Source organism: Crocuta crocuta, unplaced genomic scaffold (assembly GCF_008692635.1).
Source record: "Crocuta crocuta isolate KB4526 unplaced genomic scaffold, BGI_CrCroc_1.0 scaffold273, whole genome shotgun sequence".
Classification (NCBI taxonomy): domain Eukaryota; kingdom Metazoa; phylum Chordata; class Mammalia; order Carnivora; family Hyaenidae; genus Crocuta; species Crocuta crocuta.
Window position 1 is genome coordinate 1,728,188 of NW_027529425.1, and position 27,957 is coordinate 1,756,144.

General features: G+C 46.6%; 1 protein-coding gene across 1 annotated transcript in view; it reads right to left on the bottom strand.

Annotated features, from left to right (window-relative positions):
- Positions 1-27,957, bottom strand: part of TRRAP (transformation/transcription domain associated protein) — a 108,172-nt gene that overhangs the window by 16,146 nt on the left and 64,069 nt on the right. Inside the window, 17 exon segments of the mRNA XM_077758829.1 lie at positions 1,141-1,305; positions 4,209-4,410; positions 8,418-8,518; positions 9,069-9,334; positions 9,930-10,125; positions 12,642-12,833; positions 15,978-16,113; positions 16,495-16,607; positions 17,148-17,285; positions 17,451-17,738; positions 17,929-18,048; positions 21,056-21,202; positions 23,222-23,401; positions 25,208-25,421; positions 25,723-25,844; positions 26,443-26,642; positions 27,780-27,926. Of these exon segments, the coding sequence (XP_077614955.1) occupies positions 1,141-1,305; positions 4,209-4,410; positions 8,418-8,518; positions 9,069-9,334; positions 9,930-10,125; positions 12,642-12,833; positions 15,978-16,113; positions 16,495-16,607; positions 17,148-17,285; positions 17,451-17,738; positions 17,929-18,048; positions 21,056-21,202; positions 23,222-23,401; positions 25,208-25,421; positions 25,723-25,844; positions 26,443-26,642; positions 27,780-27,926 (2,927 nt within the window).

Genomic DNA, 27,957 nt, shown 5'->3' on the forward strand with positions numbered 1-27,957 from the left:
CAGAACACACCGGTCCCTGGATCCTACTCGGGCAAGTAACAGGGAAAGACAAAATTACACCAGTCAGTCTTTACGTTAAGCACAATTCACTGGAAACTGATCCTAACTGACAATCAGGTTCATTAGTGAAGAACTTTACTACATGTAACAGCAGCAAAGAGGATGCTGCAAATTTTCTATTTACGGTAAGAAACACCAGTCTCACCAAACTACGGCTTTATGGCTTCTTCAAAAGGCCTGAATAGCTACTATCATGTTACTCAGACCCTTCAAAATGTGCCTAGGAGAAAAAACAGGAATGACATCTAGTTCTAGACATTCAATGAAGCCAATCCCAAATGGACTGAATCGAGCAGATAAACGTCAAGCAAAATGCAAGCACCCGGGAATGTAGCTGCAGCCTCTTGAGGGGAAAAGTAAAACCATTTCTGGGTACAATGTGTATGATGCATCACATGTAAAGAGCAAAATAAACCTGACAGAATGATGAGTGGCATGTTCCCAAATGCCTGGTTAGGCGGCTCTTCATTCATGAGAAGTTAGTCACAGGCTCTTTAACTTTACAGAAAGAAACACAGTCAAGGGGACCGTATGTGAGACAGAACTGTCTCCAAACATCTACTGTCTGGGTCCTTCCTCTACCCAGCAGGCTTCTCACAGGAGAGGGACAATCTGAAATCATCTCAACAAATGGTCATGAAAGCCTTCCCACAGGACCCCAATGTGTCCCATCCCCCGAGCCCGTCCCCAGTGCACAGAGCTTTCACCCTGCACATCTGCACCAAATGGGATGAATGCCACCACTATGCTGACTTACTGTAATTCAGACTATTCGCTAGTAATCACTAGCAACCGTACATTTTAAGAGAGAGCTTGTTTTACCTGCATCTTTATGTGGCATCACACGCAAAGAGATTAGCATTTTAACATGTAACATCCTAGTGGATTATTTCACTGCAACCTTGACCTATTCTTCCATCACTTCTAATTGTGCCTCAGATCAAGTAACATCTAAATGTGTACATCTTCCTATCTCTCACTTATTTTCAGTATTTTGAGCATGCATTTTCTTTCCAGAAAAACCCAATGTGAAATGAAGACTTAATTTTCTTCTGCACAAAGAGACCTTGTTATTCGCACCTGGCTAATAAGGTTCAAAAGTAGCTTTCCCTCAGAGCCAACCAGGCAGGTGAGCAGCTGGGGAATCCAGGCCAGCCACTGGATGGGCGGCACGCCGATGCAGTACTTGTCCACAGCATCTGCCAAAGTGTTCTTGTCGTCATCAAAACTCAAAAGCCACAGCACCTAAGAAAGAAGGAAAAATCCTAAAGGTGAGTTTAAATTCTGAGGCCCTTCAGAAGACATGAACAGACACTTCTCCAAAGAGGACATCCAGATGGCTAACAGATACATGAAACGATGCTCAGCATCCCTCATCATCATGGAAATGCAGATCAAAACCATACTGAGATACCACCTTACGTCGGTCAGAGTGGCTAAAATGAACAAATCAGAAGACTCTAGAAACAGGCACCCTCCTACACTACTGGTGGGAATGTAAACTGGCGCAGCCCCTCTGGAAAACAGTGTGGAGGTTCCTCAAGAAATTAACAATAGAACTCCCCTATGACCCAGCAATAGCACTGCAAGGAATCTACCCAAGGGATACAAGAGTGCTGATGCATAGGGGCACATGGACCCCAATGTTCATAGGGGCACTCTCAACAATAGCCAAATCATGGAAAGAACCTAAGTGTCCATCAACTGACAAATGGATCAAGAAGATGTGGTTTATCTATACAATGGAATACTACATGGCAATGAGAAAGAATGAAATTTGGCCGTTTGTAGCAATGTGGATGGACACTGAGGGGGTTATGCTGAGCGAAGTAAGTCAGGTAGAGAGGGACAGATACCATATGTTTGCACGTATAGGAGGATTAGGAGGAACTTAACGGAGGATCACGGGGGAGAGGAAGGGAGGCAAACCATGAGAGACTCTTGAATGCTGAGAACAAACTGAGGGCTGATGGGGGGGGGGGAGAGGATAAGGGGGGTGATGGGCATGGAGGAGGGCACTTGTTGGGATGAGCACTGAGTGTTATATGGAAACCAACTTGACAATAAACTATTTAAGAAAAAAAAAGCCTTATGAAATGTTTCAGAGAACGATCTGTCCTGGGGATGGAATAGGAAGCACCTGTCCACTGCCTCCCATTCTCGGGGTTTATAGGTTGCTCCACTAGGCGCTAACACTCTCAGGTCTTTGTTGCTTGTATGTGAAAGCAGAGCAGCTCTTGGAAGCATCCCAAGCCTTGGCATCAGGGAAACCCTGGGAGAGAGCAAATGGAACATGGCAAGGCATTGCCTCGTCACTCCTGGAAAACTAGTCATCGTAGCAGTGGCAGAAGTAGGAAGCAAGGCCAAAAGGACTTGAATGGTGCCCAAAAGATGTTCCACCTACTCACTTTCGGAGACACATGCTTTATCCCTCCAGCTCTTCCAGCCACAGATTTCTTCTCCTGCCTAGGAATGGAGGAGCCTAGGGGAAGAGACAGCCCTGGGCCCTGTTTGGAAGAACTCACCTCATACATCCAGAACCTAGGATTTTTCTCCCTTCCTTGCTAAGTACTTTTCCAGTGAGGCTCTGTGGGATGCGGCCTCTCCAGTTGGGATCATCCTGTGGGCCTCAGAGAAGGCCCCAAGATGCTGATTTATGGGCTCTTTCCCCTCTCTTCTCTCAGTGATTATTTTCCTTCCAAATGTCCAGAAACCCCATCTCTTGTTATTGTTCCTGTATCATCCTTTTTTCCCAGCTAGATGACCTAGAGTTAGGTTTGTCCAAACTGAAGAGACAGTTTCTGAGATGTTCCAATACTGGTACAGCTTCCTCTGTAGTTGAGTGTGAACGTGTGTGCATATGTGCATGCATCTTTCATTTCTATCTGGCTTTCCACCTTCCCTCCCTGGTCTTCCAAATACCTTCCCTATGAAAGTCATTTCCCTGGCAGTAGCATACTACTGGGAGAAGCCCTGGGGAAACAGAGGCCCTGCGTTACAAGCCCTGCCTGTAATTTAAGTTAAAATTATAGAAATAAATTCATATTCATAAAAAAAATTCTGAGGCCCTGAATCCAGTGACTTTCCCCCAACATTAAAATAGCACAAAGGGCACCTGGGTGGCTCAGTCGGTTAAGCCTCCGACTGCGGCTCAGGTCATGATCTCACAGCTTGTGAGTTCGAGCCCCACGAAGGGCTCTGTGTTGACAGCTCAGAGCCTGGAGCCTGCTTCAGATTCTGTGCCTCCCTCGCTCTCTGCCCCTCCCCTGCCTGTGCTCGGTCTCTCAAGATCGAATAAATGTTGAAAAAAATTATAAATAGAAGAGCACACAGAGTAGTAGCCTTACAGGCAACATGTGAAAATAAGTACAAAATGGTCAATGCTGCTAAATTTCATGAATAAATCGCACAGATGGGTAAAACCCCAAGGGTGCATACAGTTCCTGCAAAGATTCATGTCACTGCCAATCATTAACTGACCGAACCTGTCGGCGAGCAGCGGCCAGTGACCTCCTAATTCACACTCACAACCTCACCAAAACAAAATAGACTTTTGCTAAAAATCTCTGATGAACACCACCGGCATCAAGTGGGCCACACGCTGGCAGCCTGGTGTCCACTTTCTTAATGTTCTAAGAAAAATATTAAATAAACAAGAAGCCACGCTGAAGAAGCCTCGGTGTCAAGCAGTCACCCAACGGCACCGTCCATGGCATGGCGCTGGGGTGATGTGGGACAAGAACTCCAGCAATTGTGACCTCATCCTGCAGCGTCTGCGGAAGTCAGGGGATCCCATGTCCCCTGCGACTAGAGCAGGGCAGCTTTGTGACCATGGGCACCTTCCCTGCAGGTGAGAGGGGAGCATCTCCAGAGTGTCCAGCAGGTAAGCACCCCGCAACAGCCTCCCTGTCAGTCTGCAGGAGTCTCCACCCAGTGTGAGGCACCAGAGAACACGGGACTCAAGTCTTTTTAGCTTGCCAAGGGAACCATGATATTGCTGTCAAGAGTGACGGGGACTGACTGTACAGGCCTGAAATGGTCCCTGCCCACCCCACCCCAGCAGCATGGATTAGGGAAGAGCTGGTTCCTCATGTGAGACTCAAGGCTACCAAATGGCCTTCAGTGAAAACCGGTTCTTTTGGGCTCACCTTGGCTAGGTATTTCCTCGATTTGCTCTCATTCTGATGCCGGCAGGCGTGCAGGTAACAGGTAATGGCGGACACCCCGAGGTGCAGCTGCCGCTCCTTCACGAAGATGTTCTCCAGGTAGTCGCCCCACATGGCCCAAGCTTTCACCAGCACATCGTGCATCTGCACGGCCGCAGAAAAGGCTTTGTTTGCTTCCTCAGATCTGAGAGGACACAAATCAAAGCATGGTTTTTTTAGGCGAGCTTTGCAAAACAAAATCAGGCATTTCAAAATGAGTAATTCAGTGGCATTTAGTACATTCAAAAGGTCACACAACTGCTACTCTATCGGGTTCCAAAACAGTCATCGTCCCAAAAGGAAACCCACATCACGGAGCAGTTGGTCTGCATCTCCTTCAACCTCCAGCCCCTGGTGACTGCCAGCTTGCCTTCTGGCTCTGTGCACTGACCTAATCCGCATGTTTCCTATAAACGGGATCATGCATCACGTGCTTTTGTGTCTGGCTTCTCTCAGCACAGTGTGTGAGGTTCACCCATGTTGCAGTGAGTGTCAGCCTCCCCTTCCTTTTTACATTGCAATTCTGTCCTGTTGCATATATACGCCGTATTCTGCTTACCCACTCACTTGAGCTGTTTTGACATTCCGGCTACTGCGTGCAGTGCTGCTATGAACATTCACAAGCAGGTACCTGCTTGAGCACCTGTTCTTACTTTTTTTGTTTTAAACATTTATATTTGAGACAGAGAGAGAAAGAGCACCAGCTTGGGGGGCGCGGGGAGGCAGAAAGAGAGGGAGACACAGAATCTGAAACAGGCTCCAGGCTCTGAGCTGTCAGCCTGATGTGTGGCTCGAACCCATAGACCCCAAGATCATGACCTGAGTTGAAGTTGGACACCTAACTGACTGAGCCACCCAAGTGCCCCAATTCTTTTGGGTATATACCTAAGAGTGGAATTCCCGGGTCAGAGAGTAATTCTGTGTTTAATTTTTTGAGGAACTCACAAACCATTTTCCATAGTAGTTACACCATGTCATATCTGCAAATAAGAAATAGTTTTGCATCTTCCAAAAACGTACAAGACACGAGAGAACTAGATATTCATATCCCTTGTGAAAATCAATGCAGACCAAATCCAACAGTGCATGAAAAGGATCATACACCATGATCAAGTGGGATTTACTGCAGTAACACAAGGCCATGATCAACAAACAAAAAGGCAGCCCACGTGATTCATCACATGAACAGAATGAAGAGGAAAAACATGGATGTCAGTTGGTGCAGGAAAAGCATTTGACGAGATCCAACACCCTTTCAAGATAAACAGGCCCCAACTAGGTACAGAAGCAAACTACCCTACCATAATAAAGGCCATACACGAAAAGTCCACAGGTAACATCACACTCGGTGGGGAAAGGCTGAAAGGTCTTCCTCTACGATCAGGAACAAGGCAAGAACTTTCACCACTTCTCCTGAGCTCAGTACTGGAAGTCCTTGGTAGAGCAATTAGGCAAGAAAAAAAGTAAAGGCTTTCCAGACTGGAAAGGAAGATATACAATCATCTGTTTGCAGATGACATGATTTTTTATAAAGAAAACCCTAAAGAATCCACAAACATACAACTATCGGCAAAGTTGAAAACGTAAGAGAAATATACAAAATTCAGTTGTAAATACAACTATACTTTAGCAATGGAGAATCTGGAAACAAAATTAAGAAAACGATTTACAGTAACATCAAGAACACTTAGGAATACATTTAACGTAAGAAATGCAAAACTTGGGACATTAAGAATATAAACAAAACAAAGATGGACACTTCTTGTGTTCATGAACGGAAGACTTAATATCGTTAACGATGGCAACACTCCCCAAGTTAACCTACAGATTCAAGCTCTACAATCCTAACTGCCTCTTTTATAGAAATGGATAGTCTAACAGTCATGTGGGAAAATGTCAGCGGCTCCAAAGAGCTGAAACCACCTTGAACAAGAATAAAGCTGAAGAATGCTTTCCTACTTCAAACCTTCCTGCAAAGCCACAGTGAGCAGCACAGCATGGCAGCAGTGTAAGGATGGATGGACATCGGGGAACAGAACCGAGTGTGCAGAAATAAACCTTGACTTTTCCAAGAGGGTGCCGAGGTCATTCTATGGGGAAAGAAGTCTTTTTGATGAATGGTGGCAGGACACGGTACATACACGTGCCCAAGAATGTATCTGGACCGTTACCTCATGCCATGTATAAAAATTAACTCAAAATGGTTAAAGACCTAAATGTGAGAGCTAAGCTGGTAAGACTCTTTGAAGAAATCAGAGAAGCAAATCTTGTGACCGTGGGTTTGGTGGTGGTGTCTTGGCACCAGAAGTACGAGCAGCCTGAGAAAAGCGACGCACTGGACTTCTAAATGAGAGGCTCAGTGCACTGGGGGCACCGGCAAGAACGTGAGAAGATGCTGCAATGACATCTCTGACAGACAATTCCACCCAAACGTGTAAGAACTGGGGCTCGATGGTAAAAAGTCAGATAATCCAACTAAGAAATGGGCAAAATAGCCGAACACACATTTCCGTGGAGAAGACAGGCAAACGGCACAGGACAGATGCTCACTACCACCCACCCCCACAAAAAGGATCGTCGACATAGCGGCGAGGCCGCTCCTTACCCACCAGCACAGCCATGATCAGCCAAATGGAAAGGAACGAGTGTTGGCAAAGATGTGGAGAAACTGGAAAGCACAGACACTGCTGGTGGGAATGGAAAATGGAGCAGCCACTGTGCAAAACCATTTGGCAGATTCTCGAAGAGATGAAGTAGCCCATAACCCAGCGGGTGCACTCCTGTGTGTGTACCCAAGACCAGTGAAAGCACACACTCACAAAACCCTGTACATGAACATTCACAGCAACATGACTCGTGGGAGCCGCAACCACAAACCATCCAAATGCCCGTTAACTGCTGAAGAGACAAGTGAACTGTAGGCACACAATGGAGTTTTATTCACGAGAGGCCAGACTGTATGGTTCCGTTTATACACAGCGTTCAGAACGGGCATGCCGTAGAGACAGGAAGTGGATCAGCAGCTGTCAGAGGCCTAAGGAAGGGGAAAATCGGGAGTGACTGCTAACAGGTACATGGTTTCTTTTGGAGGCAACGGGAAGGTTTTAGAAACAGCAGGTGGTGATGGCGTAGAACATGGTGAATGGACTAAACCCACCGACACTGTATACTCTCAAACCGTTTATATCATGTCGTGTGAATTTAAAACACTAAAAAAAAAAAAAAATGACAAACTTTCGCCTTGACAAAATCACTTCCTTATTTAAAATAAACTAAAAAAATATCTATTATTGAAATGTGAAAAGCAAGCTTTAAAGCTCCACATATGGCACTGAGCAGCATCTTGTCAGCGGATCTCATTTGTATACTTCGTCTGACGTGCATTTCCCCAAAACAGGGCTCTGCGACCTTTTTCTGCAATGGGCCAGATGGTAAGTAGGCTTAGGCTTCGTGGGCCGAACATCTCTGTCACAACTGTGGCTGTCGTGTGAAAGTGGCCCAGGCAGCGTCAGCGGGGACGGGTGCATCCTAGCATATCGTTTATAAAAACTAGGGGCGCCTGGGTGGCTCAGTCGGTTGAGTGTCCAACTTCGGCTCAGGTCATGAGCTCACAGTTCATGAGTTTGAGCCCCGTGTCGGGCTCTGTGCTGACCACTCAGAGCCTGCTTTGGATTCTGTGTCTCCCTAATCTCTCTCTGCCCCTCCCCCATTCATGCTAAGTCTCTCTCTCAAAAATAAACATTTAAAAAATAAATAAAACAAACACACCAGATGCTGGCCGGGTTTGGCCTGCAGGCCGCTGACCGGCCCTTTGCTCTAAAACAGGAACTGTCTCCATAAAAGGAATGAAATCAACTCTGGTCAAAAATGTCCTGCTGCGAAAACGGGGAAATGAATCCAGGCCATCAGCATTTCTGTGTTCAAGCAACTCATTTTTAAGAAACATTTTTAAGTCCTGCACATCAGGCTGGCTTACCAATCTGGGGCAACTTAACATCTTCAGATACAGGACCCTGAAATATCACACCTGACAACTCTCACCAAACCATACTGACCTTGAGCTTAAGCTTCTCACAGACTTCAAATTATAAAAAACGACTTAAATAATCTGATGAATTTTCCCCTTACTCTCCTCCTATAGAACACACATACTTGTTGATCTGAGCCAAGAACATTCCCTTCAGTGCATAAAACTCAGCAGTCATCTCCTTCGTGAAATATTTTAAGTTTGTAGATTCAATAACTTCAAGGCCCTGTTTAAAAAAAGAAAGTAGGAAAAGAGTTATTAAAATTTCATCAAGATATTTAGGTGGTAAATCCTAAAGGTCATCAACAAGTATACTTGAAGTTGACAGCAGACCTCACCCACCACGAACAGCTCTAGGTGGACAGGCAGCTCCTAAAAAAATTGCTAAATGCCAGATTCAGTCCTGGACACCTTAAATGGTACTATTTTTCCCACAGCTTTATGTGTCTAGGTTGTCACTTTGTTTTTATTAATATTGCTCTGAGCGTCATCAAAATCTCCCTTACACCTTCATAACCAGTTTTTAATTTTCTTTCCTTAAATACGTTAACCAAATGTAGTGTAGGGCTGAGACCATAAAACATATGTCAAACACTCCAGTGCTTTCCTTTCCCTTTCTGCTTTTCAAAGGATGGTTTCTCACTAATGACGTGTGCTTTTAGAAAGTTCCAGCCTGCTTTCCCTACCATCTGCACCAGGAATTCCTATGTGGGCACTCACTCTTCACCCAACCTCCTCAGCAGAGGGGCAGGCACCGGCTCCCACTGTCACTGTACCTGCATACACTCGTTCTTCCCCATGACTCCTGCCAGCTGCAGGTAGCATTTGACTTGCTGTCGAATCTTCTGGAAGCAATCCACAATAGGCACAGTTGGAATAGTGTGAATACGACTTAGTATGTCCAGAGCTACATTGACCAGTCCTTGTTTCCGGGCAATCTTCCCATACTGGATGATCGCGGAAGCAGACGCATGCACCCCAAGCATGGCGTTGTTTGAACTTGGATCGTGCTGAGAACTGTTTTCATACGCAGTTACAATTGCTGGAGAGCAGAAAAAGAGCGATTGGTCTCCAGCAAAGATTTCTCAAAGTGTTCCATGATAAGGCTTAATAAAAAATGAAACACGCACACATGGCTTATGGAAATGGCAAACTCCATCATAAACCCATTACTTCTCCTTGTGCTTTACACGAGGAAGGTGTAAGAAGCGCTGACTAGTGAGCTGAGCATTACCACTGTGGCTAACTAAATTGCGAAGGTGGCTGTAAAGAGATGTCTAGTGGGGTGAGGGGGTGAGCCAAGGGGTCCAAGAAAACTGGAGAAGGCTCCATACAGCCACCTTCAAGCGGCTCTTCCTCAGGGGTCTTCACGACGAGTGCCCCACCCCAGAGCTCAGACCTCGCTGGCCCACACCCCAGCAACCCCTCTGTGCTAGCAGTGTGTTAACACAGTGGGGAAATCTCCCCACCTTTCACTGCCTTCACCTTTACCCTTGCCGTACCAACCACCTACCCAACCCGCCAGAAACTAGAAAATCTGGTAAGAAAAAAACACGACAAAACCAAGACATGAAACCAGAACAGCGGGGTGTCTGGAAAATTACATGATGAATGCATGCCGGACCAGGTAGGTTTACCCTGGTAATGATGCTGCCTCCACATGAACACGCTGCTCCAGTGGGACAAGTCGTCGGACACGATGGGCAGCCGGTTCCTCCAAGTCTTCACCACCGTCTTCATGTCGTGCAGGCTGTTGTTTCGGCCCAGGTTGGTCGGCTGCAAGCCTGCATTTATTTGTGCCGCTTCCTGAAGTTCAATGATCTGCTGGGCTGCCTGAACGGGACCAGCAGAAGGGATTCCACGGTAAGCATTAAAGAGCACACGAGCAATCCAACAACTGTCAGGATCTCACGACTCACCGAGGAAGCTCTCCAGCCTGTACAGATCCCTCAAGCCCATGCTTCATTTACTCTTCACCCCAAAGTCTGCTCTTAGGATCCCCCCATTTGTAAAAGCAGCCACTGAGACAGGAGAGGAAGGACATAGTGTGGGCGGCACACCTTGCTAACAGCAGCCCCCCAGACTAGCTCTTTCTCATTCCCGTTGCCACCAACAGAGTCTGGCTCTCCTACCGAGGGCTCGGACCACTGCAGCCTGGCCCCCTGCCCTCAGCCCCTCCTTCCAGCAACTTAAACCCACAGCCACTCTAGGCATCTGAAAACAGGATTCAGGTGATCCCTTTGGACTAGCACATACATTTTCCATCATCGGTCTGTCTAGTTCATTACCCTTTACACCACGACGAGTTGCTGACTCCAAACTTACCGGAAATGCCCTGGCACAATTCCCAGCCTATCCAAATCCTACCCGGAAGGTTCATGCCCTCCCAGCGGGATTTCTCCCTTCTCTAAATACTATGTTTACTCCCTGTCCTACTGTGTGGCACTGCATCACTGCCTCCTTGTTTTAAATTTTGCTTCTCATGGCTGTCATTTCTCTCTAGCTGGATGCTCCTCTGGGGCAGAATCTTTGTTTTAAAATTGTTAGACTCTCTCGAACTAGGTATTAGGCTTGACATCTGCTATCTCATTGATCCAATGGGGAACACTGCCTGCATGAGTCTCTCCCCTCCATCTGCACCTCGAGTTCAGGATGTTGCCTTCAGTGTTCTGAACCCTCCCTCTCACCAAAAGCTCACCGGGAACACAACAGTGGGTAGTTCTTTTACAACAGCTTTACGGAGACACAATGAAAACATCACTGAAATCACTCCTACAAGTGTTCAGTTCAGATTTTACTAGATTCCCAGCGTTGCAGAACCGTCATCAGCACAGAGTATGGAACATTCTCACCACTCCCCCCAGCAGCCCAGGACCCATCAGTGGCCTCCCTGCAACCTCCCTCCCCTCGAGGTGACAACCACTGGCCCGCTCTCGGTCTCTGTAGAGCGCCCTATCCCGGGCATTTCTCCTAAGTGGAATTAGACGGCATATGGCCTTCTGTTCCGGCTTCCTCATTCAGGATATTTTTAAGGCTCACCCAAGCTGTCACCGTACTCCACTCCTCTTTACTGCCTGGAGGCGCCACTTCTTATTTACTCATTGGTGGAAGGTCACGTGGTGGTTTCCACATTTTGGCTATTTAATGAACACTGCGCTGCTATGAACATCGGTGTACAAGTGTTTGCGTGGCTGTGTTTTAATTCTCTAGGACTGAAAGTGCTGTCATAGTCCTTCTATATACTTCATATTCTGAAGAACTGGCAGACTGTTTCCAGTCTATTTTACAATCCCACCAGCAGTATACGACGGTTCTAATTCCTCCATATCCTCACCAACACATTACTGCTTTTTTAGCCTAGTAGGTGTGAAATGGTTACCTCACTCTGGTTTTGATTTGCATTTTCCTAATGATTGGTGTTGAGCAATTATTCCCCTGCTCGTAAGATCATCTGTACATCTCCTTTGTAAATGAAATTGGGCTCTTTACCTATCAAATTTGGGCAGTTTTCAGCTATTATTCCTTCAAATACCCCGATAGCCCCCTTTTCTGGCTCCCTTCCTTCTGGGATCCTCACTATAGTAAGTATGTTGGTATGCCAATTCTACATCATTTAAAAAATGCACCCACTTAAGTCTCTGCTCAGCCAGCTCCGTGGTCAGATAGCTAGCCAGAGATTTCCCCAAAGACCAGAACCAGTAGGGCTCTCCGCCTTTGCTGAGGGGCTGTGCGCCTGCTCTGGCCTACTTTTGACACTCAGCCAGGCAGTTTTCTATCCTGCCTCCTGCCTCAGCTGTCTCTTCCTACTTGTACAGAGTCTCAAGGGCAGCCAGAGGGGTGGAAAGAAGGGTGTTCTGTGGAGAGAGGCAGCACGTGTGAGGGACTGTGGGGAGAGACTGCATCGGAGCCAAGCGACCAAACAGGTGGCCTATGTGGCTGGAACACACTGTCAGCAACAGCGGAGAAGACCCCCCCGGGGAAGAGGCTAAGGCACAGGCTCAACCGGCCGTACAGTCTCTGAGGATGCAGGACTTTTTCAGGCTGTGCAGGGGCATCACGCTGATAGTGGCATGGGAGACATGAAAGAAAACGCCTAGAGCAAAATTAAGAACCTCAGAGGTTATCCATCACTTATAGCCCACGGAAGCTCCCAAAAGGAGAAGCCACATTTCATCCCTCTGTACGCGGACTCTGGCCTTCCTTTCACTGAGGATGAGCTTAAATGAGAGAGGACAGGGCAGTTGGGAGGATCTTCCTGTCATCGGCTGAGTTTACAGACCGAAGTCTGGCCAGGGGCTGGGCTGATGTGACGACCTCCCGAGATGGCCCAAGGACGTGCTCATACCCACCTGGAGAAGGGGCGTGTGCACATGCGACACCACGTGTGGCAGCCGCCGCCACTCGCGGATGGCCAAGCTGCTGGCCATCTCCACCAGGCGCTCGATGAAGCTGAGCTGCTGCTCCTCGGGGTGGCAGATAGCCAGGTATCCACGGTACATGTTGACCTTCCAAGCCATCTCTTTGGGGCAGCTTACTTCCACCTGGTGAGGAAAGCACAGTGCATGGGATGCAATCAGTGTGAGGGGTCACTTATTTGGTAGAAAATTATACTAGGAGATAAACAGACATTAAGCCGTGAACAGATACTTCTTTTCCTTCCAGAAGTCAGGCATCCAGAGTACATTTCCTGGTTATTCTCCTTTTCCCAATATCAGGGAGCAGCCAGTCTCTACAGGCTCCTTGCTTTGAGGTCATTAGTGATTCCAAAAAAGAGGGAAACTGATCACTGTTGTGACAGACCAGATTAACGATCACCACTCGGCTACAGTGTCAGCCAATGAAATTTCCAAAATATTAAATATACGTTCACCTCCACTCAGATCAATATAATTTTGAATAGTTTCTAGTTCATATTGTTAGCCTGGGAAACTAATCTAACTTGATCCATGTTATAAAAGGAAGCAAAGACAATGATTTAGATTAGGAATATGAAAAAACAGTTTTAAATTTTACAGTTACCTAATTTCCCCCAGATTTCTTCTATCCTGGTTATTAGTTCTATTATAGAGCTGACTGAGCCCAGAGCTGTCACATGTCCTCTCCTTGCCTCTGACCCTGCCCCCCACATGCAGCTCAGAGCCAGGTAAAGGCTCCACATGCTCCCCCTTCTACCCTCGAAAGCTCTATCTGCCCACCACCTGAGAGAGCATTACAACTTGTCTCATTTGATCCATCTCTTACAGAGCATTTAAAAACACAAATGATAAAAAATTAAGGTCTTTTCAAAATAATCTCTGTGTGTTAAGAAGGAAGGATCTCTCGGGGCACCTGGGTGGCTTAGTCGGTTAAGCGTCCAACTTTCGCTTAGGTCATGATCTCGCGGTTCGTGGGTTTGAGCCCCACGTCGGGCTCTGTGCTGACTGCCAGCTCAGAGCCTGGAGCCTGTTTCAAAGTCTGTGACTCCCTCTCTCTCTGACCCTCCCCTGCTCACGCTGTCTTTCTCTCTCTCTCTCTCCTAGAAATAAATAAAAAACATTAAAAAAAAAAAAAGGAAGGATCCCTCTGTTGAAGGTATTTTACAGAATTTGTTGTGATGAGACCAAGATAACATTCATTCTGAAGCACCTTCAGAAAAGAAACAGTACATACATTTTAGTGCCCTAATACTGTCTAATTGACATGAGTAAGATGATGGTGGTGAAGACAGCGCCATCCTGCATTCATAAAACTCTCTGGCTTGTTTTTTCTGACATCTCACTTCTTCAAGGCACGTTCACATTCACAGCCTCTCTGAGACCTCAATAACCCAATGATGGAAGAAATTCAGGAAGACAAACTTGTCCAAACATGCACTTCTAACACGATCCTCTAAAATCACACCCACCTCAACATTTTCTGGACTTAAATACTATTTCAATAAGATGGGCTCTTGTCAATCACCACACCTATCCTCTGTAACACCAAGAACACAGGCATCTCTTCAGTTTCCTACCCCCTAAAAAAACTTACGCTGTCTATTAAACCAAACCAAGAAATAAATGTACTTCTGCAAGCAGCCCTGTAATCATAACGCACCTGAACCAAAACAGAAGTAATTTGATTTTTTCCCTTTAAATATTGTTAATGAGTAAATAATTTTAGACTATCAAGACTACCTGAATTTACTGCAGACTATCCAGAATGTTCACATCCTTTGAACTTTTTTCTAATCAGCACGCGCCTTACAATTTTTAGAAAATTATCAAGGGTTTCTGAAAGAAGAAATTCATTGATCAGACTACGGATAGCATGGTGCTGCATGTATCCAGCTAAATGAAACCCTCCCTGGGAAAGAAGAAGAAAGGAAACATCAGACTGAGCTATAAATATTTACTCAGCAGAATGTAAATACATTTTGTCAGGAAAAAAAAGATCTGTATTTTACTTATAACATGCGACTTGGTCATCTCTGGGAGGAACACAGACTCCCTGCATCAGACCAGCAACTTCCAGATCCCAACCCCAGAGTCAAGCCCTGGCTGTCTCCACACTTCATGGTTCACACACTGTGACCACCTGAGTTCTACGATCTTTTACGTGTTTGTTAAAGAGCAACATCAGTAACGGCGATGGTAGCCATGGTAGCCACAACACAGGTTAAAGTTCATCGTTTCAGGGAAAGCAGCCCCATATTCTCACGTGCTCTTGCAGTCTCCCAATGACAAGAGGAGAGGCAAATCACTGGTGTGGATTAAGTAAACCCCTACCGGTAGAAGGGCAGGTGAGGACTGGACCGCAGCACTTCTCTCAGCTCGACCCCGAGCATGAACGGCACACAGAAAAGATGGAGAGCCGAGGAGGAGCAGGGAAAGAGGCCGAGGGAGAACAAGAGGGAAGGGCCCAGATGACCAGTACAGAGCAACAAGAATGGCTGCATCCGAGGACTGCCTAATGTGGGGTCCAGATGACACAGCCACACCATCCAACACGGCAGCTTTCGGGGCCCGACTACCCCCAGTGGAGGGAGAAGGCACTGTCCCTCCGTGCCCGCTTCCCCGCCGTGTACTAAATTCCCCTGGATGGAGCTCCATTTTAAAACTGTGGGGCTCAGGCACGCCTGGGGGGCTCAGCTGGTTAAGTGTCCAACTACTGATTTTGGTTGAGGTCATGATATAGCAGTTCATGGGATCCAGCCCTGAGTTGGGCTCTGCTGACAGCACAGAGCCTACTTGACATTCTCTCTCTCTCTCTGCCTCTCCTGCGCACTTGCACGCATGCTCTCTCTCTCAAAATAAACAGCTCAACCAAGTTAATGACTCAACTTCCCTTGTACTATGCTGCTTTCACTCCCACGACACAGAACACGCTTTGACAATAACACCGCTTCACTCAGCGGACCTACCGACAGCAGCTGCTAACCCGCTGGGATGCGCCCTGCTGGCACACTTCCAGCCACGTTTCTGCACCAAGGCCCCCATGACGGATAACTACTTAATCTAACTCCTAGATGGAACAGATCTAGGAAAGGGCGAGCAAAAATAATGCCTGCTTCCCAAGGGCTATTTTTCATCTGCCAAAACACCCGGCTTGTTCAAAGTGAAGAGAACACGCTAGAGATTTATGGTTCTGTGGAAGGGACCCGCTCGGGTGTGGAGAACATAATCTGGCCCCGGGCGAGTCATGCTGCGGCGGGATGGTGGCCTCACCTGCACCAGTGCCTCCTTCATGGCGGTCCAGTTAGACACCCGCCAGGCACACTCGAGGACTAGATACGGGTTTATATGCCCTTTGGACTGGCCGTACTCCGTCAAGGCTTCCCACTGGTTCAGCTCCTTTGAGCACCTAGAAGACCAGGGATTCAAGAGCATAGTTCAGTTACCAACACACTCACAGACTGAGACAGGGCAAGGGACGAGCCTTTAGGTTGTCTGCTGCCCTTCCGCAGAAGAAAACAGAAATTCTCCCCCAGAGCAAAGGGTGGGCTCCCGAGGTGCCCACCGCAGTGAGCCACGTGCTCTCTGAAATAACGGCTCCCCTAGAACACTGAGGGCTGCCCGCCACACAGCAGAGAGCTCTGAGCACCAGAGGAAGTCATTCTTTTCTTTATAACGCCATAAAGAAAGTAGCAAAGTCCCCTTTTAAAAACACACATGAGGACATTTCAGAGACTTTTTCATTGTTTCCCTTCATGGACTCCTGAATGCATCAAGCACGCTGGCGTACCGAATCCAGTGGTCCTCCCAAAGCTGGTACTCTGGGAAGATAGCAGGGGATGCGTTACTCCTCTCATGCTCTTTCTTGGCTTTGTCCATTGCCTTCTCATAAGATTCTTGTGCCTGAGGAGGTTAATCATGCTCTCAATTATTTAGAACAAACTGGATCTCAGGCCTGGGGGTGCCCTAAGCTCTTGTCTAAGATCGCTGCCACCTGAGGCTCTGCATGCACAGGACACAGAGGTGCCCCCCCCCCCCCCCNCTCTCTGTCCCTCAGTGAGGGCAGCTTGTGCCTGTGCTTCTGGAATTTCTGTGGCTCAGTGTCCTACGCAAGGCTGAGAGCCATATCCTGGGACAGCGGCCCAGGCTACATTCAAAGGACAAACACGAGGAAGAAGACTAAACCCTGGTCTTCCTGCCATTTCCAACAAGAACACTGACTACAGATAAAAAGCATCCACATTAGCAGCTAACGGTAGGACTAAATTTGAAAAATGTTTGAGTCATGCATGACAGATTTCAATCAGGGGCCCTTTCTGTGTAGGGTAAATGTTTCAAATAAACCTGTGAACTTATTTAACGTGAACTCTGACTTGAGAATATTAGAAACGATCTCTCCTTTGTAGAGCTCAGCTGGCTCAATGGACACTGGGTGGTGGCTACCTGCTCAAAGAATCCGTGCTGCTCATAAGCAATGGCCGTGGCCGTCTCAGAATACTTGCAACGCTTCTGCCACAGGCCGGCCCACATGTCTTCCTCTTGTAACAGAGAGTACAGTTCAGCCAGGGAGTCCAGGATCTCCTGAAAACAGAGCATGGTCTGAGTGCTCCTGACAAAAACCTTTTCTCTTCCTCCTGATAAAGCAACGTCACTGTGCCATAACTTAAAATCGCTTGGGAGAAGTGTACTGAAACTGTGAGGTCCCTGGCAAGGAAGATGGGACCCAGAAGATGAGGTGGGCCTCACCTGCTGAGGTGGAGTTATGCTCTCCTGCTCATAAAATTCTGTGGTTTGCTTTGGCTTGATCTGCAGACTCAGACCTTTCTCAAAAGCCTGGTGCTCCAGCATTAACGTGGACCGGAACCAGAGGTTGTGTGTCTTTCCCAAATACTTCAGGACACAGGGCCTGATGGGAATCGGGGGGACACACTGGGACATGGCCTCCACGAAACAGTTCAGCGCGCTGGGCTGACAATCCCGCTGCACCTGGTGGCTGCCACTGCACAGGAACGGGCTGATCTCACCGGCCAGAGCCTGCAACAGAAGCGCATGTGAACTCAAGTCTCCCAAAAAGCATCTGACAGTATTTTGGGAGAATTCACAATTAGAGAATGGGGAGCAGTTCCCCCATCCTTTGAAACTTAACCAAGATTGTTTCCTTTCACAAAGATTTATCAACACCTAACGTTACGTTTTCCAAAGTGGATGGAAGACATATACTCACATGCTGCTGTCTGTCAGAGAGAATTTTCCACAATCTGGGAAAAAGTTGGACCCACGTCTTTTCTGCCAGGGTTGTGGAAATGTGACACAGCTGGACGAAAGCGCTGAGCAGTGCTCCCGTCTAGAGAAAGAGCAAAGACCCACATAACTATGCGGGTACCTCACATGTCCAAGCTCAGAACACTGCTGTCTCTGCGCCCTCATGCTTTATCAGACGGTTCTCCACTTTCCAACTTTCAATGAACAAGCAAGCATCATGTCAGAGCAAAAACACAGATTCTAAGCATTAGAAACCCATGGCGTGCTTAGCAGCCCGTGATGTGCCTGTATTTTTTTAACCTTTTGTTTAAACGTTTATTTTTTTTAACGCTTTTTATTTATTTTTGAGACAGAGAGAGACACAGCATGAGCAGGAGAGGGGCAGAGACAGAGAGGGAGACACAGAATCTGAAGCAGGCTCTGGGCTCTGAGCTGTCAGCAAAGAGCCTGATGCAGGGCTCGAACCCACAAACTGTGAGATCATGACCTGAGCCGAAGTTGGACGTTTAACCAACTGAGCCACCGAGGCGCCCCCAAACATTTGCTTATTTTTGATCTCATGAACCATGAGATCATGATCTGAGCCACCCAGGTACCCCTACATTTTTAAGATTTTAGGGCATTTTCTCACATGGTTCTCCCATGTCCGAGAAGTATAAACGCAATGCTGACGTGGACATGTAAACAAGAGTCACAGAGACATCATCAAAGCTGGAAACATGAAAAAGAAAAGAAGAGCACATGCATCTGAGGTAAGTTATTGGCCAAAGAGTATAATTCTGCAGAACAGATCAAGAACTGAAGATCCAGAGTGTCTGTGGCTGATGGCGGGCGAGATGGACAGGGAGTGACCTGGCCTGGGGCACCCTATGGGGTCATGGTTGGGAACTAAGGGCCTGAAAAGTGAATCAAATCCACAGATGCCTGACTTTGTCCACAGCTTTGCTGTTTTTGAAAGTCTGAATTAGCTGCTGATATTTCCTAAAAACAGGCAAGTTTCTAGCCTCCCCAGAGTCAGGGCTTCAGCAATATATATGTCATGATTAGGCTTTCCTTTGTCCAACAGCAAACTGAGGAAGGAAATCACGCTCATGTCCATGTCTACTAAACATGCAGAAAGCAAAGCTATAAATATGTCAAGGAACATACGTGAAAACATTTAAGCAAAGAATGCTCTGGTTTGGTACTTGGGCTGCCCTGTGAGGAAGATGGAGATGAAATAACCCTGGAGGACCTCAGTGGCTGTGCCCTCTTCCCCTGCCTGAGGGGCCTCCTGCCTCCAAATCAATCTAGCAGAGGTCAGAGCACTGAAGGGCCACACGTGGTTACAGCCCTGCTGGTAGAAATGCTCGTCTCGAGCCGCGGGTTAGGGATTCCACAGGTCCCTGGCCTGTTCTCATTCACACACAATCACAGAGAAGGGCTTTGGTGGTCCTGCCAACGCCGGGAAGACCAGGGAGGGGGCACTGGCATCAACACACTTCCCACAGGGAGGAAGATGGTCAATTCTGGGACAAGATGCCCACAGCAGAGGGCAGGAGTGCCTGGTTCTGTGAAGGACCCGTTCAGATGCCTCCTAGTCCCTCCGGACTTAGAAACAAATGGTCTGGGGGTGCCAACTGGCCCCTGACCACTTCACGGGTAGAGGGGCTTTGGGAAGGGAAATGTCAGGGTCAAACAGACTTATAAATGCAGTGACTTATAAATCTTGCCTTGCTCTACACAAAAAAAAAAAAAAGAAAAAAGAAAAAAAGAAAAATAACTTCCATAAACACATGATAAAATAACACAAACACCACTCCCTGACTCCGGGAGCTTCCTGGCGGCTTGTGTTGTTCTTTACAGCGCTTACCACCTGACACAGAAACACTGACTTTCCTTCTGTTTATTACTTCCCCTATGAGGACATAAGCTGGCACTCTTTTGTCTGTTTCACTCAGTTACACAAACTGCTAAAATGTACTCTGATCTTTCACAATGAGCTGATCAAACTTACCCCAAAGCAACCAAGGAGTGAGTATCTACACGGTGACTTATCATGGCAACTATCAGCCAAGAAAGGCCTTTGGGTTTGGGGACACTGACCCACCACCCTTCTTTCTGGCAGAGATGACAGGAGGGACAGGGGCCCATTAAGGTCTTCAGTTGTGAACAAAAGCGTGTCATCTACGTGTAATAACGCTCTGTTCCTATTCTGTGCAGAGAAGACTAAGTGTTCTATGTTTATCCACACACAAGTACAACCATCACCAAGATGCAAATTCAAAGTATGATTTAAGGCACAAATTCAGAAAAGGTTACCAGAGAAGTTTAAATGTAAAAATTCTAAGTAGTTTCTAATTTTTCTCACCTAGGTCCTGATGTGAACAGAATCACCACTATTTCGTTGTAACATTCTTCAAAAGCAACTTGGTTTATGGAGCCTTAACCAATTCTTAAGTCTTTAACTAAAAATCATCATACGTATAATTAACCTGAGAGTTTGAGTGCTTCTAGCTGGCTATAACCCAAAACAGATGCATTTAGGGGATGCCTGGGTGGCTCAGTAGGTTGAGTGTCCGAGTCCTGATTTTGGCTCAGGTCATGAGATGGTACCCCATGCCATGCAGGGCTCTGTGCACAGAGCCTGCCTGGGATCCTCTCTCTCTCCCTCATTCTCTGCCCCTCCCTGATTTGTGGATTTTCTAAAAAAAAAAAAAAAAAAAGTGTTTGGAGGACCTCTCCCCACAAAGTGAAGTGAACTAACTTCATTTACCAAGTTAACCTAGTCTCATTTTCTTCCTTCTTATTGCATTTGAAAAATAATTCAGCAGTGTCTCATCATATATTTTTAGTAAACAGTTTTACCATTTCTTTCAAGGGACAGCAGTCCCTACAAGGGACACTCTTTATTCCTTTCTTAAATAAAGGACACTCTCTATTCCTTTCTCAAATCTTTACACGGAATTACAACAGCGTCAACTGAGAAAGGAAAGAAAATACGTATAATTGGCAGAAGAAAACTTCACACTGCTGTGTGGTGATCCTGCTTTAGGATTCAAAATATTCAGGGTAGAAGACCACCACAGTCCCTCGGAACCTGCACACACCTTCACCTCCCGGAGAGTGTCCAGGAATTTGTCGTGTCTGTTAGTCAACATGTGCAGCTGGTTCCCGATGTCCTTTTCAGAAAGCTCTTTGGTTTTGGGTGTGCTGGTCTGGTCTCCAGGTGCCAGCTCAATGTCAATCTCTACGTCCTACAAAACAAAACACAAACGGCAAAAACAAAAGGTCAGACGGTTAAAGAAAACCTAGTAAATAGCTCTTACAAACTCCTTGTTACAGTTCTGGCAAGTAAAATTTTAAGCAGTTTCCCGGAATTTTATAATTATTTAAATCCCTGAGTTTTAAAATAAGTAACAAGCAGATGGACTAGACCAGACCTCACTCTTTAAATGACACTGTGGAAAGATCACGGTTTTAATCTTCTGTTTGGATTGTGGAAAGCAAAATGAAAAACAAAGTACAAACTTTACACAGAAAAACAATGATGGCGATAAGGAATTACAGCCTACCATTCCTCAAAATGCAGTGTAGCTGCCTGGCTCATCCAGATTAAGAATACGGTCAGGGTCACTGCACAGAGCCTGTCGGCACAGTGTTTTACAGGACTCATTTCCAAAAAGGCACAAACCCTTCTGTCTGAAGCTTCTGAAAGTCACAGCCAAAATTCAGATATGGGGCACCTGGGTGGCTCAGTAGGTTAAGCATCTGACTTCGGCTCAGGTCATGACCTCACAGTTCATGGGTTCGAGCCCCTCGTTGAGCCCTGTGCTGACAGCTCAGGGCCTGAAGCCTGCTTCCGATTCTGTGTCTCCCTCTCTGCCCCTCCCCACCTCTAGCTCTGTCTCTGTCTCAAAAATAAATAAACGTTTAAAAAAAATTTTTAAAAATGCAATCATCAAGCCAACCTCTGAGTCAAGTTATCAACCATTTGGTATGTGCCCTTGAAAAAGCACAAGGACTTCAAAGTTGGCAATTTACTTCAGAGGAGAATTAGGGGAAGATCATATCACTAGATGATCTAGTGTTTAGCAACAGAAGGAAATTTTAAATTCTTATTTGTTAACAGAATGAGTATATACCTCACATATAGGAGAGAGATTGGACTACCCTTTTAGAGCAAAAAGGGTGCTCTCCTCCTGCAATCCTGGGTGGCTGCTTCTAAAACCCAGCACTCTGGGGAGAGACTGAGCTTTCAAGAGCCAAAAACCTAACAGAGACCCAGTTTAAAGATGTATGCCTGGAGTAGTGGTGACCACTCCTCGTGGAGCACTGAGGGCCTTTGGGACAAAGATCTCGGCCTTGCTGGCCGGTTCTGAACTCCATGACTGCACCCACGCCAGGACGAGGTGGAGACTCAGGCTGCTGTTTGAACTTGCTGGAGCCATGGGAGGCATCCCTCCCTAGGGTAGTGCTGTTAACACAACACAGCTACTTCTAACTTGGAGAGAAAAACCACCAAATAGTAGAATAACCTGTACTAAGCAATATTAGCTCCCAGGAAAGGGATCTATCTTGAAATTAAATGCCAATATGAAATGCTTATCAATTCAGCCTAGGTGTCCATCAACAGATGAACGGATAAAGATGTGGTGAATATAAATACGATGGAATATTATTTAGCCATAAAAAGGAATGAAGTCTTGCCATTTGCAAAAACACGGATGGCTCTTGAGGGCATTCTGCTAAGTGAAAGTCGTCAGACAAAGACAAATACCATATGATTTCACTTATATGTGAAATCTTACACAAAAAAAAAATCCCAGAGAGCACAGACTGGTGCTTGCCAGAGGTAGTGGGATTAGGACAGGGCAAAATGCATCAAGTGGGGGGTCAAGAGGTGTAAACTTCCAGTTATAAAGTCAGCCAGTCATGGGGATACAACGGACAGCATGGTGACGATGGGTAATGATACCATATTGCATATCTGGAAGTTTCTAGGAGAGTAAAAACAATCCTGTAACTGCGTGGTGACATGTTAACTAGAGATATCCTGATGACCATTTAGTAATATGTACAAATACTGAATCATTACGTGGGACATCTGAAACTAGCATAATGTTGTATGTCAGTTACACCTCAATAACAAAAGAAAGACACATCTAACTGAATGGAGGTACCACACCAGAATGTTCAGGTAGGGACGGGTTTAATGCATTGCTCTTGCCCTCCCACCCTCCCAGTCTGGAAGGATCAGCAATCTGGAGCATTACTTCCTCTTTGGACTCGCTATTCTCTCGCTCCCGAGGCTCCTGCTTGACATGTGTGACCATGGCGAAGGCCGCTCGGTCGTGGCTGTCGGCCAGGTTGATGACGTTGGTGATGGACGGGAGCATGGCCCCTTGGCAGCTGGTACCAATGGGAGTGCTCTTCTCACACACCGCCAGAAGCAGCTGAAAAGAATTTATGAAAAAGAAGATAAACCTAGAACATACCTCCAGCATTTGGGGCACAGGAACCCATGGTTGACACCTAGTTCTCGCAACAGGCACACACAGCCTGTTGGCTCCTGAGTCCACAGCCCAGCTCTCTGCTTTTCCCCAGCTCAGTAAGTCAAAGGGTCTGAACCTTTCTTCCAGACCCCTCACTCAGGACCTCTGACTCTGGGTCTAAGCAGAAATTCAGGATCTTTCTCCCCGACCAGACGGGCTTCCTCTGCCATCAACTCCTGCCCAAACTAAGTTCCTAACTCATTGACTTCCTCTTCCCAAATCATCTCCTCACACACAGCTGACTCAGTGCTCTTCTCCCTGTGCCCCAGTGGCTTCCCACGGCCACCAGGGGACAGTGCAAGCTACTCAGCATGGCTTACTCAGTTAGCTCTTCCCTAACATAACACTCCCACCCACACCCAACACTTCCACGACTCTTCCCCACATCCCCATAAACTTCACCACCTGGCCTTCGCCTCTCCACTTGGCTGCCCCTCAACTAAGCCGCTCTTGGCCTTGCCCTGGTGGAGTTGAAGTGTCAGAGGGAAGGACAAGACCAACATCAACACAAAAACAGACACATCCGAAAAAACAGAAACAGAGAAAACAACAACAATAACTAATAACCCAAAACCAAACTCCCACAAAAAGATACTCACTCTACGAACAGAGCCAAGAAACAGGTAGATCAACAGAACAAGAAGGTGCCCCACTTTAGCTTAGGTGTCAAGAATGTGGCATGTCCAAGAACACGAAAGGCCAGCAGGGCTGGAGACTAATGAGGGAAGTGGGGGATGCAAGGATCTGGTCACATGGGGGCCAGAAAGACCATATCCTGGAGGCTGGATTTTGTGCTGAGGACAAAAGCAAGGGGTGGCACACACAATCAGTGTTATTAAGGACAATTCTGCACTAATAACAAAAACGTGGTGGCAAGCAATGATGGCGGCCCCGAGAGGAGAAGAAGAAAAAAGGGTGAGAAGCAGGTGGCCTTGAACTCGTAACCCCCCAGTAACGGACGGGACACACAGGACAAATGAGAGAAGGAATGGCAGATAGCTGACTGTCTCCGAAGAGGATTTCACAACCTTCTACCTCCTTAGACAAAGTAATCTGGTAACCTTCTAGCTTCCCTTGTAAACAAGCAGACTAGAATTATCTGCATAGCATCGATAACCGAACCGATGCGAAACTAGGCTGCCTGGTGTAGCAAGCAGGTAACTAAGCCAGTGAAAGGTGGATTTGATAACAAACAAACAAGAAAACAGGAAGTCTCCCTACAGCCCTGTTAGGAACATCTGACCACCCACTGAAAGGGGTGTGGCCTTTGTCACCAGCATCTGACCACCCACTGAATCAGGTGTGGCCTGTCACTGGCATGCTGACTCCTCACACTATGTGATCAAAGTCCACGGCTTCACCAGGCTGCTCTGGCCTGGCTGCTCTACCTTCTTGCTCTAAGAACGGTGAGATGTGACACTTAAAAGTACATTAAATCTTCAAGGGAGCGTAGACAGAATTTACAATTTTTACATTTGAGGAGAAACAAACCTCTGGCTACAAACTAAGGAACACTATTCAATTTTCCAAGAGCTTAAAATCACCCTTAAAAAACCCTCGAGCTAAAAACAAAGCTTTAAGTCTTTTTTTCCTTCCTCGAAGAGAAGACAGAAGTTTATGGCTGAGGTTTCTAATTCATCTTAGACAGTGTTGACCCCTCCTGGCTTCACTGCCCCGGCCAAGGACGGTGAGCTGAGCCCGTCCTACCTCAATGCATTGCTTAATCCAGAAATGGTTCCCCATGGCTTCCCAATTTTGAGAACAGGTAACATAAAGCAGGCGCTCGTAGACCCGACGTTTCATAGAGTTGTCAAAAACCTCGAAAAACTTTGCCCTGATGAGAGGCTGGGCGCAACGCAGCCCGGAGAGGAAGGCTGGCTCGAGTTTCGCAGTCAGCTCGCTGCCAGACAGCGTCTCATCCCTGAAACGGAAGGAGGAACATGGGGTGGAAGAATCACACCGGAGGGGGGAACCCCGCAAGCCGGAAGCAAACAGGCAGAAGGGGGCAAGAATGTTCCTAAATGCCAGAGTAGATCATGAATTACCACAGGCTGACATGGCATTTCAGCAAAAGGTGCATTAATGGCACCAAAATATGTTATGGATTAAGTATTTATATGGATATTTAAAGTTTATCATGAAAAGATTCAATGTTATATAGGTTAATTAAAGAACACACTGTAGACATATACGTGCAGTGTTTGGTTAGCTGCCGTCATTACCTGTAGACATAGTTAACAAGGTCTAAAAACTGGGCATTTAATTCAAGGTCTTCTGGAAAGCGCTTTTCTATGTAGGCCATCATTTTCACAAGCAAAATGGACTTCTCCCGGAGTGTAGGTGTCTGTATGAATTGGGGTTTTTAAAAGAAAAGGGCAATTACTTCTTTTTGAGAAAAGACAAAGTATTTCTGCCATCTGCTCTATTTTTTAAGCTCCTACAATTTCATCAAGTAAAATTAGACAAGTTCATTTCTAAATGGAAAGAGCCTGGTTCTGGCTGCCTGCAAATACTTAAAATCAAGACAGCTGCCAATCTGATTTTCTTAGCGGCTGCTCACTTTGCAGAGAAAGTAGCTAAATTATCAAACAAATTGGAAGTTTGCAAACACCTTAACTAAATTCAGTAATAGTCCCTCATCATTAAATTTTTTTTGAGGGGGGGGCTCATCTTCACCACCATAAGGACTATGAAATAAAATTCATTTAACATTTTAATGCAACTGCACACTAGGAAGAGGGACCAGTTATCTCGAGCATCTATTTAAACTCTGTTGAATGTTGTGAGAAAAAACCGTCTTAAGAAAAAAATCCTGCGAATCCCAACATGGGGAAAAGCATCTTGCCAGAGAAGTCTGAGGACAAGAGTGGAGAAGGCCGTGCTTGGACCTCTACCAGCACAGCAGCAGGTGCCTGGCCTAAGCACAGTCCCCTCCCGCTCACCTGACTGGCTGCCATCGGGGAATTGTTTTTAACCCACTCTTCCACAATTTTCACCACAGCCCGGAGGATTTTGGCATCCGGTGATTTTTCAATGAGGGAGGTCAGGATGGCCTGAATGAAGTTCTTCCTCATCTCCATGCTCATGACAGCCAGGCGTGTTTTCACCAGCTCCAGACTAAGCATCACCAGCTCACCTGTTCCTGCTTGTGCGGGGAAAGGAGAGCACCCCAACCATCCACGTGATGCATGACGTGGCAGGTCAGATTCTACCCCTCCCCCACCCCCAAATATTCTCCTGTAGGAGGGGCCTCGTAGGAGCCTCCACACGGGCAAGGGGACAACAGAGCGAATGGCCCAGTGCAGGAAACACAGACATGGCCAGTCCCCAAGCCACATTCACAGCACTTCTGCTCCGAGGGGTCTGTAATAGTGGTGCGGACTCTGGGCATCCTACTCTCTCCCCACCCCCCCCAACAACAAAAAACTTGTTGCTCAGGATCCTGGGGCCCATTGCTCAGGCCCGGAAACTACAACTTTATTCTTCATAAGGCATAACACTCTGTTTATGCAATCAGTTTTAAAGCAAAACCATTAGACAGCTCTCACTTAGCAGTGAATGCCCCACATAAATGTCCAGCCACTTAAACATTTCTTCACCCCTACATTCACAAATTTGGAATGTACTTCATTAAAAAAATTTAATGTTTATTTTTGAGAGAGAGACAGAGAGAGAGAACACGCACAAGCAGGGGAGGATCAGAGAGAGAGAAAGAAAGAGAGAGAGAGAGAGAGAGAGACTGAGACAGAATCCAAAGCAGACTCCAGGCTCTGGGTAATCAGCACAGAGCCTGACATGGGGCTTGAACTCACAGGCTACAAGATCATGACCTGAGCCAAAGTTGGACACTTAACCGACTGAGCCACCCAGGATCCCTGGAATATAATTCATTTTATTTAATTTTTTTTAATGTTTGTTTATTTTTGAGAGAGAGAGAGAGAGAGATGGAGTCACAGAATCTGAAGTAGGCTCCAGGTTTTGAGCTGTGAGCACAGAGCCTGATGTGAGGTTTGAACTCACAAGCAGTGAGATCATGACCTAAGCTGAAGTCAATGGATACTCAATCAACTGAGCCACCCAGGTGCCTCTGTAATTCATTTTAAAAATGTGTCTCACTTTGGTTTTATATGAAATGCTCAGAACCTCTTTTTGAATGCAAATGGAAAGAGGACTGCATAAAAGCAACAGGAATTCATGCTGGTTTCAGAATTCAATCACACAGCAGCACCCTCTCAGTGTCACACAGTCTGAGAAAAATTGTGGGGGCCCCGGCTGTCACCTGAGGTCGCCTCTGTGCTGCCCGATGCTGCCTGTGGGTTCAGGTGCTCTCGGACCATCTTCTGCAGGGAGCGCATGAAGACCGAGATGAGCCGGTCGATGTAGCTTGGGTTGTTGCTGCAGGCGGACTTGAGGATCATAAGGGTCCCTAAGGAAGAAATTGGTGGTTTTGTTTTTTA